This window comes from Ambystoma mexicanum, chromosome 3q, assembly GCF_040938575.1.
Source record: "Ambystoma mexicanum isolate Mex_15411 chromosome 3q, UKY_AmexF1_1, whole genome shotgun sequence".
Classification (NCBI taxonomy): domain Eukaryota; kingdom Metazoa; phylum Chordata; class Amphibia; order Caudata; family Ambystomatidae; genus Ambystoma; species Ambystoma mexicanum.
In genome coordinates this window covers 1,024,783,900-1,024,804,828 of record NC_090926.1, presented here as the reverse complement: position 1 = coordinate 1,024,804,828, position 20,929 = coordinate 1,024,783,900, and the positions used below count along the sequence as shown (strand labels likewise).

Sequence of the window (20,929 nt, the reverse complement as noted above, 5' to 3'; positions counted from 1 at the left end):
TTGAGCGAGAGGACCCAATCAAGAGTTCGTCCTTTGATATGGATAGGGGAGTTCACTAACTGAGTGAAGCTCATATCCTTCAGCGAGGAATGTAATACTTCTGCTTTGTGGTCTTGGCTATCGTTAAATCCTAGATTCAGATCTCCCAGGAGGGTGCATTTGGTGTTAGGTTTAATATAAGGTGCTAATAGAAGTGGGATTTCGTTCTCTGGCTGGTTGATAGAGTTGGGGGTTCTGCAGATAACTAATAGGTTGATAGTTGTTTTACCGTTTATGGGAAGTTTGGCTAACTGTAAGTGTAAATGACAAAAGGAAATGGAGCAGTGCAGGCTTGCGAGGAGATTGAGGTAATGTTGGCGTTGCAATTATAATCTGCCACCCAATCAAGTATTTTCCCTTTATTGTGGGTGGGCGCGTTGATTCTTTGGGACAGGCCAAGTTCAGACAAGATGTTGGCAGTTGTAATGGCATGTTTGTACAGTAGGTCATTAAAGCCCAGGTTGAGGTCGCCTAATAGGAGTACTTGTGACGTGTTTTTGAGGTTGTTTGAGAGAATGGTGGAAATATTCTCCTGAAAGGTCCCCATGGGGCAAGGGGGTCTATAAATAAGATGAATGATAAGTGTCTGGGAATTAGCTAGCAGTAATTTGTCTGTGAGAACTTTGCAGGATTGGATGTCATGGGAGGAGGCTAATCTCAAGGATAGGCTAGATTTGAAGATGATGGCAATGCCTCTGCCACGCGCCTCATGTCTGTCCTGTTTTAGAATCGAATAACCATTGTGAACTGCTAACATGAGCACAGGGCCTGCTACAGTGTGCAGCCATGACTCAGTGATGGCAAGAAGGTCGAGATTTTCTGCCAGAATCAAGTCAGCAATCTCTGTGGCATGTGCAACCAGAAATCTAGCGTTTATTAGTGCCCCTTCGAGCGGAAGGATAGGGTGATCTGAGGCAGATGTGGGAGGGATTTTGGTGCTACACTCTTGGATTGTATAGCAGTACGGTACTAGGGGTTAGTGGGAAAAGGTGCCCAATTGTCGGAGGGTTTGACACTTATGGTGTTTCGGCTGGAAGGGGGATGATTTCTTTTATGGTCTTGGAAGGGTGTAGATCTGGCGAGGGGCTCAAGTAATTTGACCAGTCTAGATCGGAGTCTAGTATTCCTAGTGTCTGTATTACAAGGATTGCTTAGGAATGGACTCTGGGTTGGGTTGCTGAGTAGGGGTAGGCGTGGTGAGGCGTTTGTAAGCATTATAGGGTTGTTCGAGTGCCGGGGATCACAGTAGTGTGGGGTGGAGGGTCTAGCAGTGCACATTAATATGTTTAGTAAGAGAAGTATGCCTATGGCGCTGATGTTCTGGACGGTTGTAAGCATTATGGGATGAGAGTCTCGATAACATAACATGAGGCTCTATATGGTACACAGATAGTGGGTAGGCTCTCAGGTAACAGCAGCGAGTTAGGTACAGTCAAGGTACGCTGAACTGCTAATATGCAAGAGTATGCCGAACAGACGAGCATGGGAAGGTACTCGAGTAGTATCAACGGGTATAGGTGCCAAATGGGTACAACATTGGGCTGCTAATATGCAGGGCTAGGCAGAACAGGGTACAATACATCAACAAGTATCGGTACATTTGATGCAGCACTGGGCAGCTGTTATGTCAGACTATGCAAAATAGAATGCAGTACATGAGGGATGTACATATTGGAATGTAATCTACCATAGGGTAGAGCAGATTAGATCGAATGGACCATATAACAGTGTGCGAATAGGAAACATGACACCCAATAGTTAACTAGGTCTATTAGGGACAAGGCACCAGTAGACATGTGAAATACAAAGGCATAAAATCAGCGTACGGTGAATACGGTAGTGCAAGTGAGTTGCCTCTCAAATACAGTGGCGTAGAGCAACTTAAAATGAGAACAATGGTGTGCATCCAATGGGGATCTGCACGTACACTGAGTGGCACCTCCAATTCAATGGCTTAAAGCAGCTTAAAACTAGAACAATGGTGTGCATCCAGTGGGGATACGCACGTACACTGAGTGGCACCTCCAATTCAATGGCTTAAAGCAGCTTAAAACTAGAACAATGGTGTGCATCCAGTGGGGATACGCACGTTTAGTGGAGCAGGTCAACTACAAGTGAGCCTTGTATATTTGCATATCTGCCTTGGTAGTGTGATAAAGCTCGGTAGGACGTACAACAGCGAAATGACCCCTAGGACTGGACAATGGGTCTCAACGTAGAGCAATATGCATTTAGTGTTTCGCATAACGGGGCAGAGCACGTATCAGTGGCTGAGCGGTAGGATTTACAATACCGGGCAGCATACAGCAAAGCTCTAATACATGATATGGGCTCAGCTAGGTTAAAGCATAAATTATGAGAACTACCGTAAAAGACAGCACAGCAGTTCGGTCAAGCACAGTCTAATAAGGTATAATAATGGGGAATAGGCGCATGTTAATGTGGCAAGTTGGGTATTCCGGAGGACAGTAACACCGGTAAGGGCAGGTGAGGTACTTAATATGGGCTGAGGCCGATGGCCAAGCCGTGAGACAATAGAAAGCAGGTAACACTCACAGTACTATGGCTAAACAAAGTGTAAGCCAAATAACAGCGAAGGCAAATTACAAAGGAGCGTATCATATGTGTGTCACTACTATGCTTTGTGTGATTTACAGGTAAATGTGACAAAGGCGCGATCACCATATGAGCGAAGGTTAATCAGCGCGGCAGGCATATGTGCATAAGATGCTCAGGGTAATGGCAGTTCCTATGTGATTCGTTCGTAAAGTACAATGTTTATCTTTTTCACTAGAGAAATACATGAGTTTCAGTGATTCTCGAAGCTGGAAGTCGCGATCTTGCCACCAGTGTGATTTCTTAACAAGTTTCTGGACGGAGGGGTGCAAGTTGACCGGGGAGAACCTGAGCAAGATCCGGGAGGACTAGGACTGGGTGCCCCTCGGCCCCACTCGGCTCCGACAGGCTTGGGACATGGGTTAGCCTTGCTTCCTGTGCCTTACTGTGAGAGTGTGCCACTTCCATGTATAAAGCTACATTTAGCGATGGAATCACTCGTCCTTTCCAAAGCCAGCATTGATGAGTCCACCTGGTTGCTCCATCTGCCAGAACATGTAAACTTTCTGCCTACATAGTCAAAGGGACTCGTCTGATCTATGTTGTGGCCATCTAACATTCTTTTCAATTATGGAGTCTCTTTGCATGAAGAGTGAAAAACCATGGACTTTGTGTTACTATAATTGATCATTAGACCATTGCTTTTAAACCCCTCATTAATTTATTTATAGCGCCCTATACACAAGTGTTTCAAGGAGCGATGAGCTAAGGGAGGGGAACAAGGCAAACAAGACAACGATCTTACTAGGCCCAGTGACATTGAGATCGCACAATTGTGGGGGGAGAGGGAAGGGGAAGAGTGCCAGGGGAAGGGGAAGAGGACAAGTGCCAGATATAGGATCAAGACATAGAAAATAAAAGAGTGCAGCCAACAGGTGGCAGTGCAGTGCAGGGGTTAAGTGCAGACAAGAAGTGTTAGGTAAGTGCAGGTAGGGGGACTGTAGGGATGTAGATACAGCCCCAAGTGCAGAGTTGCCAGGAGGCAGTGCGGGTGTGCAACTGGGAGGGCAGGGACATAATGCTTATGCCCGATTGTTCAGTCCGGCAGGTGTTAAGGAGAACAAAGCGGCATCATCACAAATAGCAGGACTGGAATTTTGTCTGTACCTAACTGCTGCATCGGAATGAAGGGCTAGAAGTATACCTATATGTCTATTTATAAAGATGCTGAAAAGGGTTGGTGCAAGGAGTCACCCCGCCTTCTCCTTTGTCGATGCTAATTGAATTAGTGTTATCCCCAGATAAGCTCCATCGGACTGTGGCTATGTCATCACGATATAGGCTTGATATTGCATTCAATGTATTGAAATATTCACCTACTTCAATGCTTTCCAAAATGTACCACTCGGAACACAGTTAAACGCTATTTTTAGGTTCACGAATAATACGTATAAGTTAATCCTCCTCAATTCTGCATACTATAGCATTGATCCACTGTACTCATGCCGGTATGTAAACCGTCCTGTTGATGGTGTATTTTGTTGTTCTCGGCCGACCAGCTCAGTAAATGTGATGGCACCGCCCTGGCATAAATATTTACTGCTGCATCTGGTAACCGGCCTGTAGTACGAGGGTTCTTCTCTGCTCCTTTTCTGTAGAGGGGGTCTATTTGCGCCGTACTCGAATGCCACTCCGTCTCTAATGCATTAAAACTAGAAGCCACACCGTCACCCATATGTCCAATTCTGACGTAAATAAACCAAGAGGCATTTTGTCCGGACCAGCCGCCTTACTTGATTTCTGGTTAGCTATTGCATTTTTCACTTCCTCCAGTGTAAGTTTTAAAGGAGGACATGGCTTCTCTCCAAGATGCTTTGCAATGCACACATCGTCAACAGTGAAGCTTGGAAGGCAAGAATTCTTTGAATCAGCTTATAAATGCGAGAAGTGGTTACCATAATCCTATTTTCTTGAACCTCAATTCCTTCCCTTCTTCAATCCAGGGCAAGGTGGTTCAGGTGTTCACCGACAACACCATGTCAATGTTCTACCATAAGAAGCAGGCAGGATTGAAATCTCTCTCCTTGCTCTTCCTAGCCTACTAGCTTTGCTAGTGCTGTCTCTTGAGCCACGTTCACCCTGTTGCATCCCATATTCAGGGCAGAAAAATTTGGAAGCGTAGTACTTGAGCAGATTTTTCCATGCCACTCATGAATGGGAGCGTAACAGGTCGGCCATAATACAATGTTGTTGTAAATGGGAATATCCCTCAGTCAAATTGATTACGACAGTAAGCAGCCGTCTGCATCGGGAGTTTGCATTGTGTCAAGGATTCTGCCTCCACTCCCTGAAAAATGGCTTCAGCTTGGATTTGTCAGAGGTTTTTCTATGCATTCCCCGCTTGCCTCCTTTTCCTCTAATTTGTCAGACTCTATGCTCTTTCATGGAGGCTTACAATTGCAGCTTTATCCTAGTGGCTCTACGTACTGGCAATGCCAGGCATGCTTCTCAGACCTTCTTCTGCTCTCAAGGGGTCTGTCCCATCACTTTTACAGAACAAAACATCTACTAGTACAGCATGGAGGGGCAGTTTTTCATCGCTGACTGCCATCGCTGAACTACAGTGTTTGGTTCCTGCAGAACTAGTCTACACCAATGCTGGAATCTGTGACAAAAACAAGAAGTAAATATAAGAGCAAAATGCTAACCTGTCACATGACTCATGTACAAGGCAAACGCTTTGCTACTGGTCTTTATCAAAGGCTATCAATCTACTTAAAGTTTCGTAAGACAGTGTTTCATCTTATATGACTATGAAAGAAATCCACCCAGGAGGGACCCCGTCCCTGGAACATAATTTTTCAATTTTCAAATCCAAAACAGAGGCACAGCTCACCCGAGGCCAGGAAAGTAACCTACCCAGAAGTGCAACCGCCCCTGGAATATACAAAAAACCCATACCCGACTCAGAGAGTAAAGTACATCAATCGCAGCTAGGAAGACGCCACCGTATTTCCGAGCATACAGACTTAGCCCGGGACCAGGAAAGTAACCCAACCCAGGAGGGCACCCGCACCTGAAATTATATATATATATATATATATATATATATATATATATATATATATATATATATATATATATATATATATGCAGGCCACCAGATAAGGTTCATACCAGGCCTTTTTATGTATGCCAATCTTGTGAATACAAATTGACAAGGGGGGTCCAGGGAGTCTCTCTGCCAGACATAAGTCCTGGTTACGAGAGACTTACCCAGAGTCTTTAGCTCACTGTCTTTCACAGAGAAGAAATATCCCAAACATATCAGTCTTTGTCCTGCCCTTGGGCAGTCCAGCACCGAAATGCTAGGCAATTCTCCTCTGAACAAGAGTACCAACAGCATCCCCAGACACGTGTTTCGGTCTGGTTGGACCTCATCAGTAGGGAGGAGCTGTGCCTCTCTAAGAATAGTGAGCAAGGGGTCCACGTCTGGATTTCTTGTGAATACAACAGCTTTATTATTTTCCTGTGTACATTTACACACAAGTTTAGATCTGAGGGCAGTGCAAAGTTCAGGTTACTTGACAGAAACAAGAATGCTTCTTTTGATTTTTATTTACATGGATGTAATTGCTAGCCATGGAAAAAACCTCTGAAACAGAATTTATTTCTCTGAAGCCTTTAAAAAAATGAAACTGCACACTGTGATCAAAGGAATGGTTTCTTTCCATTCAGCTACTGCTGTGTTGTGTGTAGATGCTCATGGAGCAAACCGAAGCACTGTACATATTTATTTTACTAGCATTTTAGGATTGTATAATTAATAAGATGGAAAAATAAGTTGTAATTGATAATTAATCTGTTGTAACAAATGATGCTTTTTTTTCCGGTGAAAGCAAACCAGTATTGCACAATTGTATTTTTCAGAGTTCCTGTGCTGTGTGCATAATCATGCAGAGACAGATACTTTTTACACTTATAGTTTAATTTACACTCTAATTATAAAAACAATGTGTAAAATGATGAGTATGCACGGTCTAGTTTACATCCATTCACCATTGCACTCAATGGGGTACATTACTAAAAATGTTCAGTGTCAGCAGAGTCTTTGCTCAAGGGTGAGTGATTGTCATTACACCAATCATAGGTGTTATAGCCTCTCAAATCTAATCTTCTAGACTACAATTAAAATGTCCAAAACCTGACCCTACAGGAAGTACAAGCACTGTTCAAAAACAAGCAAATGAAAGTTACATTTGTAATTGAAATAGAAACTCAGCAAAACCTGTACCTGTGAAAATCCAGATAGGTATTTAACTTTATGTAGCGCTTCATACATGGTTCGTCCAACATCTAGACACTATGATTATTATACCTCAGTCGGTACTCAGTTTACCAACCTCTGACGGATGTTAGCCAATAAGATAGCTCAGCTGTTTGAGTGCTCGTTGCTGCGATATGTGTGTGATTTGGAGGCTGCAGGTTCGAATCCCAGCGAGGCCAACTCAGCCTTTCATCCTTTCGAGGTCGATTAAGGAGTACCAACTTTGGTTTGGTGATAATTGTGATAAATATGTTCTACGTACATCACTTTGCCAAAAGTGCTATATAAAAACCCTTTGACCATGAGATTGGGTATAGAATTTAGCATGGGCTCCTTGCCTCTGTGCACTGTTGTATGATAACATTGGCTTACCATTAGGTAGTAATAGCCCCAGGAAATGAGGACTTTCATTAAACATCAAAAGACAATTCTGCTATCAACCTCAAAACACACAATACAATTCATGTTTGCTTTACTATGCAATTGACTAGGTTTTTGTGTTTTCAACATTTAAATATATACAGGAGCTATCAAATGGCCAGACCATAGAGAAATAATTAAAGGTGTATTCTGTCACAATGTAGAAAGCTGCCACGTGGTAATGATTTCAATACAGTTTTTGCACACATCGGCTGGATGTCACATACATTTTAGTCTCTTTGAAATGAGAAGTCATTTTCACTCTCTTGAAATAACATTGACTCTCAAAGTTTAAAAATAGGGAGTAAAATCTTATCTTGAGCGCTGTTATATATGTTTATATATATATATATATATATATATATATATATACATATATATATATCACAAACCCGAATCTAAAGCTGAGGCACAATACAACAAACAGAGCGAGGCAGACGCGACTGTGGTTCAGAGCACAATGATTTAACCGATAGTAACCAACCCAGGAGGGCACCCGCCCTTGGAATGTACTGCAACTCGATCCCAAATCCTAATCGGAGTCTGCAACCTACAACCACAGCGAGGCAGACGCCACTATATTATGCAGCACACTGACCTACCACCGAGCTCAGGAAAGAAATCCACCTAGGAGGGACCCGCCCCTGGAACATAATTATAATTTTTCAATTTTCAAATCCAAAACAGAGGCACAACACACCATCCACAGTGAGGCAGACACCACTGAGTGGCTGAGCACACTGATTTAACCCTAAACCAGGAAGTAATCAAATATGCCACGACATAAGAAGGACAAAGAAACAAGGATGGAAAACAGAAAGAGGAAGAAATTTGCATCTCTGTGGAATGGGAACCACCTACCAGAATTTGCAACACTTCAGAATCCCCACCAGCCACCACTAAACAGACTGAGGACACCGAACAAGACGAGAACAAAAATGGAATACATCTCCCACTACCTCTCCACCTACAATCTCACCAAAGCGGAAAACAAACCACACATAAGCAGACAACATCAAATGAATACATTCCAACAGAGCAACATGAAGAGGAGGTGGAATTGCGATAGCGCACAAAGACCTCATCTGCGCCACACCACTCCCACAATCGAAATTTCACTCCTGATAAACATCAAGCTCAGCAACCAGGCCAAACTACTCTTCCTCCTGATCTACAGACCGCCATCATACAACCCTAGCTTTGCAACAAAGCTCATTGACTCCATTGCCAACCACTCCACTTATGCTGACAACATAATTGTTCTGGGGGTCTTCAACATCTGGTTTGAAAGAGAATACGCAACCACAGCAAACTCCCTCAGTGCCCTCATGGAAGACCCCCACTCTTCAAACAAATAATAATGGACCCACCTACTGTGCTGGACACACCTTGGACGCAATTTTCTGCAGAGATGGACTCTCGACCACCATCCTGCCGGTACCGATCATATGGCGATCACTACTTGATACCATTCACCATCAAAATCCCAAACCTCAATTGCTGTGAAATGCAATAATACATGCTACTGACAAAAGAAATTGGAAGAGTCTTCACCTGGAAACCCTAACAGAACTAAAGGAATCAACCAAACCAAACATTTCCCAGCTAAATAGAATGACTCCAGACTCAGCGGAAGAAAAACTTGAAACCTGGATCAGAGGCCTTCGACCAATTAGCACCTGCAAAACTCTTCAAAGCCACTGCAAACAAAATGGCAACAAGGTGGTTCACAGAAGAACTAAGGGAACTCAGAAAAACAAACTGCAAAATGAAAAAAACAATGGAGAAACCATTACAACCCATCAAACAAAAACAAATACTGGCAACAACTCAGAATGTACAAATCAGCAGTCCTAAAAGCAAAAAAAAGCATACTACACCACAAGACTCCAATCAGTGACAAACGCACAAAAAGAACTATTCAAAATCATCAAAGAAATGAAAAACCCAACGTCGTGCAACAAATGCATACAATCACAATCCCTATGTGACAATGTCCCATATCATGTGGTGTACCCCACGGCTCCTGCGTATATCCTACTCTGTACAACATCTTCACAAAGCCCCTTTTCAATGATCTAGACGGTCTAGGTATCACCTACATGAATTACACCGATGATACACAGATCCTCATCCCGCTGACAGGAGATTATGACAAGGATTTGGCCGTTGTGAACAGAGTATACCTCATCATCCAGGCATGGATGGCTTCTCACGGTCTATGCCTGAATGATGACAAAACAGAACTCCTCATTCTAGGTACCCCATCCAACATCAAAAAACTAGGTCCTAACTACTCATCATTCATAATTGACAACAACATCACTGTGGCTAAGGTAGTGAAAACCCTCGGCTTCTACATAGATTCCGCTCTCACCTTCGCCAAACAAGTAAATGCTATAGCCTCAGCTACATCCTACACTTGCAAGCTAATCAGAGCAGCCAAGCCCTTTCTCTCACCTAACAATTGCATCACCTTAGCGAGAGCCCTCATCTTATCCAAACTGGACTATTGCATTGCCCTATATCTAGGCAGCAACAAATATATTACGTCCAAAATTCAGAACCCTTCAGAACAATGCCCTAAGAGCTGCCCTAAGCTTCCCCAAAAATTCCCATACTTCTGACCTCAGGAGATCTGTCAATTGGCTCTCTACGAAAGACAAGATCCTCCTTAAAACTGCATCTCTGACACATAAATGCCTCAACCAAGCAGCACCACAATACTTCTCAGCTAGATTTATTAGACAAACAGCCTCTCGCCCCCTAAGAAAAGTCAACTCTAACCTTCTAGTAGTACCCAGATTTAAGCGCACTAAATACGGTGGAACTCCCACCCCCGCCTTAAGGGAAGATTTACCCTACCTACAATTCAGATCTAGTCTCATTTGTTGGCTAAAGAAACAGAACGTTTGACCTCACCTCACAGGCAACCTCCTAGATTTTATTGTATATATGTGACCTCACTGCTTTTGTTATATATATGTGTCTCACACTTATTCTCTGTATTCCTTTTATTTATTGTATAATACTTATCCACCAGCCTGTTGTTCATGTCTACAGCATTGTAACCAGAGCTGTACTTACTATTCATGTCATCTATGTAACATAAGCTTAACAACCCTCTTTATGCCTTCGCGCCCTAATACCTTTGGGTCTGGTGTGCAATATAAATAATAAAAACAAACAAAACAAACAAACAAAAATAGAAGCAATTCAACAGACCCATTGACGTAAGCCTTGCAACAATAAACACAAATCCGGAACCACCAGAAACCAGCGCACCAACAAGCACCACAACACTCGACTGATTCAAACCTATAGACAAAGAAACCTTGAGCAAACCAATAAAATAAACCAACCTCGCCCGCTTCCCCCCAGTGACCCCTGCCCACCAGGCATCTTCAAAACAACCCTCAACCACAGAACACCAGCATCATACCTCTGGCTACTGATGAATCTATCTCTAAACACAGAAATAGTACCTAAACCTTCTAATCAGCATGCATCAAGCCCCTTCTATAACACAAAACAGGAAGTGCGCAAGATCTCACCAACTACAGACCTATATCAAACCTACTCTACCCCGCAAAACTACTGGAGATCCACATCCACAAAATACTACTCAACCATGTAGAAAGCAACGGAATACTCAACTCCTTCCAAGTCGGCTTCAGACCCATCAGAGGAAAAGAATCAGCACTTCTATCCATATGGCACAAGCCCACACATCTGCCACAGGAGCAAACTGCTGCAAACAACCCAGACACTGGACGTTGGCCCTCTGGGCACAATAAACCCAGTGCACACAACCCAAGCACACGCAGAATGCTGACACGCACCGATGCCTGTTTCTCCTGGTTCTGCAAGCACCAACTGAAGAGCACAACCTCTGTCCTTTCCCTTTTCCCTCACTAACCTTCCCCCTCCACTGTCTTACAGAGCCATATGAGCACCTGGAGACCATGCCAAATGGTGGGGGTGCGCAGTTTAAATCAACATAACATACCATTATAGGACTTTCATCTAAATCAAGAGATGGTTTGCCCGTCTTCCACCCTAGACTTCACACTTCCTCAGCAGAGTATACTTTGCACAATCTCGATTTGGTTAGAACCTTAAAAATGTACCCGGAAAGATCTAGGCACATCAGGAAATATGACTGCCTGTTCAATACCTTTCGGGGCCTTTTTCCTGGAAACAGGGTGAGTAAAGCTACCATCACTACGTGGATAGATTCGTATATTTCCAAGGCTTACAAGCTTGCTGGCCAGGTTCTGGATAGACTACGTGCCCACTCTACTAAGAACTGCTACCTTGGCTATGCCTCATGCCTTTGCAAGGCACCATTTTTAGACTCCTCATCCAAGAGGGATGCTCTTTGGCCCCCTAGTTCTACACAACATTTTAGCTTGAGTCCTGTCTGCCGGGTATATGCTGTCCCGTCTACCCATTTCATGGATCTCCACAGTCTGGGTCCCTAACCAGTTGGGAAGGTGGTAGAGCAGGATGCTGGAGTACGAACGAATTACCTTCATGGGCATTTCGGTACTCTTAGTCCGTGTTCTCCCTACTTCACGATTGCCACACAGCCATGTCCCCATGCGCATATGCAATACCACAGCCTCCATGGCGGAAAAAACAGCGGAACTGGGAGGTGTCAGTTGGCGAGGTAGGGATGGGGGTTCCATGTCATCTCATCGCGGGATGTTTTTTCGCTGGGTTTTTTACCGTGATTTTTTAAACGAAAAAAAACATCAAATTGTTTTACAATTATTTTTGAGGGGGTCAACCCCAACCCCCATTTTCTTTAATTTGTATTTATTCCCAAACACCCACACCCCATATATATAATTTACTAACCACCCCTAAAAAATGTGATGGTTTTAAAAAAAATATATTTGCGGCAAAAATCCTCGCAATAAAACATCCCGCGATGAAAGGACGTCATGGAATGGAGCAGGTGTTAACAGAGACATGCCTATGCATTTGGCCGTAGATGCACTCTTACTGCTCTACTAAGTATTATTTGAAAGGGACATCCTAATTTAGGCCATCCAACTTCAAGACCCACGCACCGTGTTGCTAAACTTGCACCCAAAATCTTCTTTGGCTCTCTAAAGTAATTTGCATTTCCCCAGACCTCTCCTTATGGCAACCCTTGTGTTTCTTCCAAACTCACTATCTTGTGTGCCTCGTCCACCTGGCTAGTACTTTTCTCTCATGACTGTGACTTCCTCCTTCCCCAGTTTCCCTCCTTTCCTTAATAATTGTACTACCACACATTTGAGTCTCCTCCCTATCTGTCTTTCACTCTTTCATGTAATGCCCTTGGCTTCTTCTATGGTTAGATCGTCCTATGGAAATGTGTAAGTGGATCAATAAATGAAAACACTGGGTCCACTCCTTCGGCATATCTGCTCAGCCCAGGCATGCAGGTCCAAGTTGTCACTCTTCTTCTTCTTCTTTTTCTGTGTTCTAGCCCCTCATGACGAGGTTTCAGTCGGCCCTCAAGAGCTACCTCCTCAAGCAGATGGAGGGGTTAAACCTGGAGCTGCGTGAAATGGTACGTATGATTTAGCCATGCCATCAGTTCTGAGATGGCTATCAGTCCACTTTTGTGTGTGTGAACCAGTGTTGCTGCGCCAATGGAACAGCAATGCATGTAACCCCGTGTTCTGGGCACATTGGCTTAATGATGAGTGCCGTTCAGTGTCATTGCAGAGCTGGCACAATGCTGCTTGTTATCCTCTGTCACTCTAGTACGTGTGCAATGATGGATGTGATCCAGTATTTCTTGAGTGCTGGTATGCTGATGCAATTGATTCAGAGTCACAAAAGCAGTGTCGCAGTGATGCATGTGATCCACTGTCAATGCAGCGCAATGATGGATGTGATCCAGTATTTCTGGAGTGCTGGTATGCTGATGCAATTGATTCAGAGTCACAAAAGCAGTGTCGCAGTGATGCATGTGATCCATTGTCAATGCAGCGCAATGATGGATGTGATCCAGTATTTCTGGAGTGCTGGTATGCTGATGCAATTGATTCAGAGTCACAAAAGCAGTGTCGCAGTGATGCATGTGATCCACTGTCAATGCAGCGCAATGATGGATGTGATCCAGTATTTCTGGAGTGCTGGTATGCTGATGCAATTGATTCAGAGTCACAAAAGCAGTGTCGCAGTGATGCATGTGATCCACTGTCAATGCAGCGCAATGATGGATGTGATCCAGTATTTCTGGAGTGCTGGTATGCTGATGCAATTGATTCAGAGTCACAAAAGCAGTGTCGCAGTGATGCATGTGATCCACTGTCAATGCAGCACCAGACACAGCGATCAATACTCGTGATCATGTATCATGGAAGCAGTGGGTCAGCCATGATAAGATCCACTGACACTCCATGTCACATCACTCCCTAATTATTCAAACAATGTAAATGTCATACACATCAAATAAACAGATATTAAGGCTAACAAATAGGGTTGTATCTTGGCCGAAGAGTAGCAAGAAAAGAGGAAAACTGAGGGAAATGCAGCGGGTCTATTACTTTCATCTGAAGTTCTTGCTGTCCATTCGTTGCATTTCTTGCTGCTGGGCACTGGAAGTGAAAGGGATGATGGATTGTAGCAGTCTCTGCTTGACGTTACATTCTTTCAAGTGAATTCTTTTTGTAGGCCCTAGCCACTAACTCTTTCCCCATCAGACTTCACTGGACTGTCAAAGCAGTCAAAAGACCACGCTGCTTTAACATGCCACTGAAACTCTTAGGAATGATAACGCTAGCTAGTGCTTTGTTTACAAAACTGATCCTATGGAGATATATATGTTAAATGTTAAAGGTATTTGTACCGCGCACCGTCACCAACGGAATTGGTCCCCAGGCGCTCAGGCGGATCTGCAAACGATAAAGGTGGGATGGGTTAGTAGGTTGAAGAAGGGAGTAGGATAGTGAGAGAAGTGGTGGGCTGTTGGCAGCTTCAACTCAGTATACACCGGGTGCTGAGCTTTGGTGCAGGTATCGGATTGGAGTCAGTCCACGTATATGTGGAAGGAGGAACATAATCTGTGAAAATGTCTGCATTCAGTGCAAACAAATATTTACGGTTTGGTGGCTTGGAAGGGTTTCCGGGGGTTGTGAAACTGTATTATAGCCAGAATTGGTAGCAGCCGGCACAACAGACAGGTCTCATTGCAAGTTTCCCGGTATCCTGGCGGTAAGGATACCGGCACACTGTATTACCCACTGTATTACCGTTACCGGCACTCGGTTCGGTGGTATTACCACCAGATTGCGAGTGCCAGCAACGGTTGTAAATACCCATTCCATGGAGTCACATTGGATTTGCCGACTCTTAGCTGGAGGTAAATCGGTTGCCCCACCGCAATCTTGTAGTTGGCCTGTGCAGTAACGTACCGGTAAATGTTATTACCGCACCGGCCAACTTGTCAGAACAGCCTTCCTTCTAAACTCCAGTACCGTGAAATCCAAGGGTTCTCAAGTCAGCCAATGTCTAGGGAGACGTATATTCTTCTTGTGTGGGAGCTCCCAACTTTGAGCTCAGAGGAAAACAGTGTAGTTGCATTTGATAAACGGTGACGGTGCATTAATTATCTGTTTGAATCAGTCAGTCAAAGACCAGCAAAGAAAGGTTGCACTGTCAGCTTCTGCAGTATATTACACCGCTGACTTCATGCTGAAATGAAAGGAACAAATCATTTCACTTGTGAAAAGTTGTGATTGACTTGACGGGCAATAAACTAATGAGCACCTGTTGTGTGCTCTTTCTTGGCCCAATGAAATGAAGTACAATCTGCTCTGCTCTGCTCTGATTCTCGGTTTTGGGTCCTACGTTCAGTCCGTGCAGACGAAGAAGAGTAAGACCCAGCGCGAGGACCTGGGCGTGATGCTCTACGGAATGCAGCAGGAGCTGGCCCGCCTGCAGATGGAGCTGGAGCAGCACCACGATCGGCATGCGCAAATGGCCACCACGCGGAGACAGATGGAGGAGGAGCTGCAGCACATCCGCAACCTCTACAAGGACACCCGAAGCACGACTAACGAGGAGCGCAAAAAAGGTGAGCAGACAGTGTAAAGTTTTAAAAATCTAATCTAAATAACTCCCCCCTAATTGAATATATGTTTCATTTTTGCTCCTCTGTTTGGCATGTTTATTCGACATCGGCACACAGTCCTTAGAAACAGGACTCACTCAGCACTCCCAGTAGTTTCATTTTTAAATGTTCCACAACATGGCGTCCTGTATGCTTGTCCTGAAGGATGATTTACTACTGCATATGTTCTTGCGGTTCATTTCCGGCTAGAGACTGATCCATACAGAGCCTGGTCTACTGGGAAACCGCGAGGCTTTCCCAATAGGCCACTGAATAGGAAAGTTAGCTTGGCTGGGACAGCATCGGACTCTCCCCGGCCTACTACTATTTCTCTATGGTGAGAAATACTGACATTTTGCCTATTCACCAGTGTTACCTCTGTTCGGTTCCTTTACAGCTCATGTTCAGCGATCATAAATAATGAAACAATACAAACAATTTCAGACATTGCGCCATCTTTAAGCCAAAACGATTGCATTAGAGTACATTAGGGAGAAATGGCATATGGGGGGGACAAAGCTTGTAGGTGTTGTTTGGTTATTTGCCCACCCATTGGCTGCCCGTGGCCATGATAATCCTTATAGCCTTCCCAGCCAGTTCCTGCCCCCCCTCCACCCAAAACACCTCCTCGTGGGAAGTCTTTCAGCTCGCTTTAATGAAGCCTTGCCATCAAACTTTGCACTTTAAGGGCCTGCTATTGTTGTACTAAAACTGTCTAAACCAGGTCAGACTTAAGCCACGCTATTTATAAATACTATGCGTGTTTTTTGAGTAAAGTCCTGATAAAAACAAGCATTGACAAGGCCAAATGTTTTGGCTTGTGCATCAGTATTAGGCATTTGGCAGGCACTGTTTTTACATACCCAGGTACTCGTACCATTTTGCAGCTGCTCCCATCAGTGGCCGCTATGGCAGGGTCTGGTAAGTGCCTTTCCCACGCCTACATAAAATACCAAACTGTTGGCCTTGCCATTGCTTGTTGCACTTGTTTCTGCTGAATGTATATGTACCATTAAATATTTCATAAATAATTGATAACATGTAAACGGCTATATCCACGACTGTGGAGATCTCAGAAGACTTTGAATATTTACAAATTACTTGGCATCAATGTGCATTATCCGGATTAGATTTCCAGCTGTGTGCTGACATCACTGAAGGGACATTAGTCTTTCCCCCCTGTGCTTCTGTATGTTTCCCATTCTATTGAGCAAAATGGATCCTGAGGACTCTGAGCCCTTTGTGGCAGTTGCTACTCAAAAGTTGGGAATTTCCCCTAAAATATGCAAGCATTTTTTCATAAAGCACCCGTAAGCTCTATTTTTCAAGTTGATCAGCTTCATGTCGTTGTATTTTATTTGCACCGGTGAAGTCATTTAACAGCTTTCTCCCTAGGCATAGTTGAAGGTTGGCATGCTCAGACAGGTTAACTTGGATTGCATTGAAGAGGAGTGGCAGTTTTGGAGGGTGGTTGTAAGAATTAGATGTCTTCCTGCTGGCAGTAGTCTTTGTTTTCAGTTCTGGGCAGCCATGTTTTGATATTTTTCAATCTCCATGTTTGTGGAAAGAAGGTTGATGCAAAGAGCGAACATGACTCCTGCATGTGTTGCTTGCTGCAGTCTCACAATTCTGCTGCTTGCTATGCTAAACAATCTGTAAACCAAGCAGGCTTAAGCTCAGGAAATTGAAAATAAGAGATGCCCAAATATGGAGAGGCAAATGGGCATATGTAGTTTTATATTTAGGAAAAGGAGGGTGACCGTAGGAAGATAAAATCCTGTAGATAACAGATTTTGTCCAAAATGTTTGAATCAGCGAGTAGTTGGATACTTCATCTAGACATGCACCAACATGAAGACTGCTACGATTGATTTCCAAAATAAACCCTGGGGTGCATTATGGGCGCGCCAACCTGTTCAGGTGAACAGGAAAGGTACTGAAGTCAAGCCAAACCAAATCAAGGTAGTTAGCAGAGCGGTAAGGCTTAGACTCTGGAGGAGTGTGATCTAGGACTTAACTAGTCCACACAGAGCAACACCAGCAATTCCCATTAGACAGGTAAGTATAAACATATAAAATGATTTAAAAGGTCCTTCAAACACACACTAAGTAATAACACCTCTTGGCAAATATTGTCACACAATGGCTATTAAAAGCATACACATTCACCCTTGGCAGAAGATAGAAAATAATATGATTGAAAACTATTGCAATACAGATAAGTAGTTACATGCAAAACAAACATGGTAGAAACAGTTACACAAGAATAATTCCCTATCACTTAGTAAGTCCAGCCCTAAAATGGACTTGGGCCTAGTACCCTGAAATCATCAGTTCCAAAGTTATACTATTAAGGTAGGTTTATGATGTGATTGGCCAATGCCGTTTGTTGGCAATGAGCTCCAAAAAGTTAAGAAATGTTTAGGTAAGTAACTCTCTCAATCTCACTACACTAGCGTAGTCCTAGACAGAGATCCTTGATCACACCCTCACCAATATAGGTCAAATAAGAGAGAGATGGGGACAGGACTTTATGTCCATGTCACCCTATGGAGGATGGGGGAAGCACAGGTTTTGTTAACTTACCCCACTCTCTACTCCAATTTCTCCAGAGACCACTGCTGAGTTTCCAGATTCTGTTGGGGTATGTGGATTGTGGGTATAGAGACAAGGACTCGGGTAGCGTTTATATGTATATGTCTCTTGAATGAAGCTTACTTCACCCAGGTTCTCCTTCTCTCTTTGTTCTCAGGGCTTCCTTATTATTGGCATAAGGAATAGTTCTCCTTAGGCACTTTCTGTGAAGTCTCTGGGCCTCATCACGAGTTGGGCGGTAGCCCTTACATGCAGCGGTAACGGTATTAGGGGCTAGACCTATCACGAGTCTGGCGTATTTACCCCCAGCTGTAAGCTAAATAAGCCAAGAAATGCTAATTCTCTGCAGATTTACCGCCGGTGGTATTACCTATTGGGTCCATTGGACCCAATGGGGAATGAGGACTTAGAGTTAGCGCCCAACCGTGGGCACAAACGCTAATATAGTTGGGCGGTATTACTGCCCAAATACCGGCAAACTCGTGATGAGGCCCTGGGTCTTAGTCTGCCCAGGACAGTGAGGATCCTTCTCGGTCTGGGTCTGCTTCTAATCCGATACAAAAAGAAATGATGCTGTATTACTTTCCTGATTTTCTTTTAAATAAACCTCCCTTGGTTCCCACCAATCAGCTTGCAATGATCCAATGATACCTGCTGTAATCGTCGTCCCCGGACACGTGACCTGGGCTCCCATCCAATCCAACACTCCGTTGTGGTCCATGGCTCCTCCCTCTTCATTTATGGTCGTCCTTGTGTCTTCCTACAATTTCCTGGCATCTGTCTAGTTCACCTCCTTAGCCGCGGTTTGATGCTGCATGAAGATTCTTGGACCCTGATTTTCCCGGAAAAGGGTATTCCATACAGCAATTGCGGACCTGAGAGGGCAGCAATAATGCCAAAGAACAATATGGCAAAAATGGGTGAAAATTCCATCCATGTTAGAGTGCTAGCAACACTTAGTAGCCATTTGCTGTAATTGCAGAAGTGCTCACGTAAAGTATTTACAACACTGTAGAAAAATATCCACTGCCACTGGCTAATCCCTATCATATTGCAATAACCAAAAAGTAGCAAAACTCAGTTATTAGCATACAAGGAATTGTAACAACACTTTAGGGTGCTGTGTGCAGTTTTAAAAATACAAGCAATCCATAAAAAGACACATAATCTCTCATTAGTAATACTCTTATGGACTGATCAGTCTTCCTGTTACACATTACCAACGTTGGTCATGGTGGCAGAGTAGGAGAATAGGAAGAACGGCTCATAATGTATTCATGCAGGCTCCCAAAGCGACGGTTCTTCAGGTAGAAGACAACGGTCTAGTTGTTTCACGTACATCTGACGTACCCGTCCCTGTTCACGTGACTCCTGATAAGGAAGGAAGTGTTGCTAGTTTACGCGTCGCTACTGCCTTTATCGACGCTCCGTAAGTTTGCATCTAGGATATCCACATTCTGATACTTCAGAATCTCTTACCTTCTTATTACTTACTTCTGCCTTCTCTCTGCATCTCATACCCACAGGCATTTACTCTGGCCGTATTCCACATACACCATTAGTTTTGTGTCGGGAGTTCCACCCTTGTCAGTGAGTACAACAAAACTATACTTCCATCCAGCTCTCTCTCTCCCGCCGTGACTCACACTTCACTCTCCATTCCTGTTCGCTTTAGCACGACAGTTCCAACAAACCGGAACAGACTCCTTTTACTTCTGGACATCTCCGAGAATATCCAGACTCCATTAAGGACCCCATTCTAAATTCCTTGTACGTCACATCTCCTATACTCGGTGCTCTCCTTTCCTCGCAGCCTTTCTTGCTGGGATTTACCTGTCCTGTCTTGTTTCCTTGGTAAGGTCTTCGATCCTCTTCGCGTTCCAGTTCATCTAGAGGGAACCCTCCAGACTTCTACCGTCCAGTCTGAAGAGTTCCAGCCACCCAGGGTTTTTTCCCCCCAGGAGGGTTTCCCTGGGCGTCTTGCCTTCCTCCTCACTGGTATTCTTCACAGGGAGAGAGGGAGCAATATTCCCACGGGGGATTTTCCATTTTCTGCCAGTTGCTTCCGTTGCGGACCGCAGTCTGCCCAGGTTAGTGATATTTACATCGATAATTCAATATCAGTTGACACTTCCCATAAAAATGAGTACAAAGCCAGGAAAGTAAAGCAGGCTTTACTTCCCTCCAAAAAGCCAGGTCATCAGTCAAAAGCAAAAAGGAAGTGTGTCCCATAGAAGTCTATGGGAGGAAAGCAACAAAAAGAAAATCTTTCCTCACAAACTCATTTCCTTGACAATCGATGCAGAAGGTTCTTTGTCTATGTAGAGGTCAAAACATGATTCATGCCATTTCTCAGTCGAAATGATGACTTCCTGACACTATTATTGTGCAACCAATACATTCCATAACATTCAACACTTCCTTGGTTTCTTTGTACTGGATTCACAAAAGTTGTTATTCATATGATAAATTCCACGTTAAGCTTGCTTTAACTACTCTTGTACTTTGGCAGATTGCCTGATATACTTCTTTAACAGGAATCCTCTTGTGAGCTCTTCAGATCTCCTGGTATACTCACCTGCCAGGTATCTTGTCACATTGTTAGAAATAATTGTACAACTTCAAATGCCTGGTGTATCTGCATACCAAGACTTGTTTCATGTGCTTCACAGATTCCCTGGTATACTTCTCTGCCAGGTATTTTGCAACAGGGTTAAACTTCCCCCTACAACTTTGGTGGACCTCCTGGTGTATGTCTTTGCCAGGAATCCTCTTATGGGTTCTTCAGATACCCTGTTGTACTCCCCTGCCAGGTATCTTCACACAATTTTAAAGTTCTCATTCTGTTTCAAAGTTCCTGATGTATTTGTTGCCAG

At 43.9% G+C, this 20,929-nt stretch overlaps 1 protein-coding gene across 2 annotated transcripts in view; it reads left to right on the top strand.

The window, feature by feature from the left end:
* The window catches only part of CCDC40 (coiled-coil domain 40 molecular ruler complex subunit), a 599,189-nt gene that overhangs the window by 145,371 nt on the left and 432,889 nt on the right, over positions 1-20,929 (top strand). For both annotated transcript variants that reach the window (XM_069655198.1, XM_069655197.1), the window contains 2 exons: positions 12,825-12,908; positions 15,203-15,422. In XM_069655198.1, coding sequence (XP_069511299.1) covers positions 12,825-12,908; positions 15,203-15,422 — 304 coding nt within the window. The remainder of the gene's footprint in view (positions 1-12,824; positions 12,909-15,202; positions 15,423-20,929) is intronic.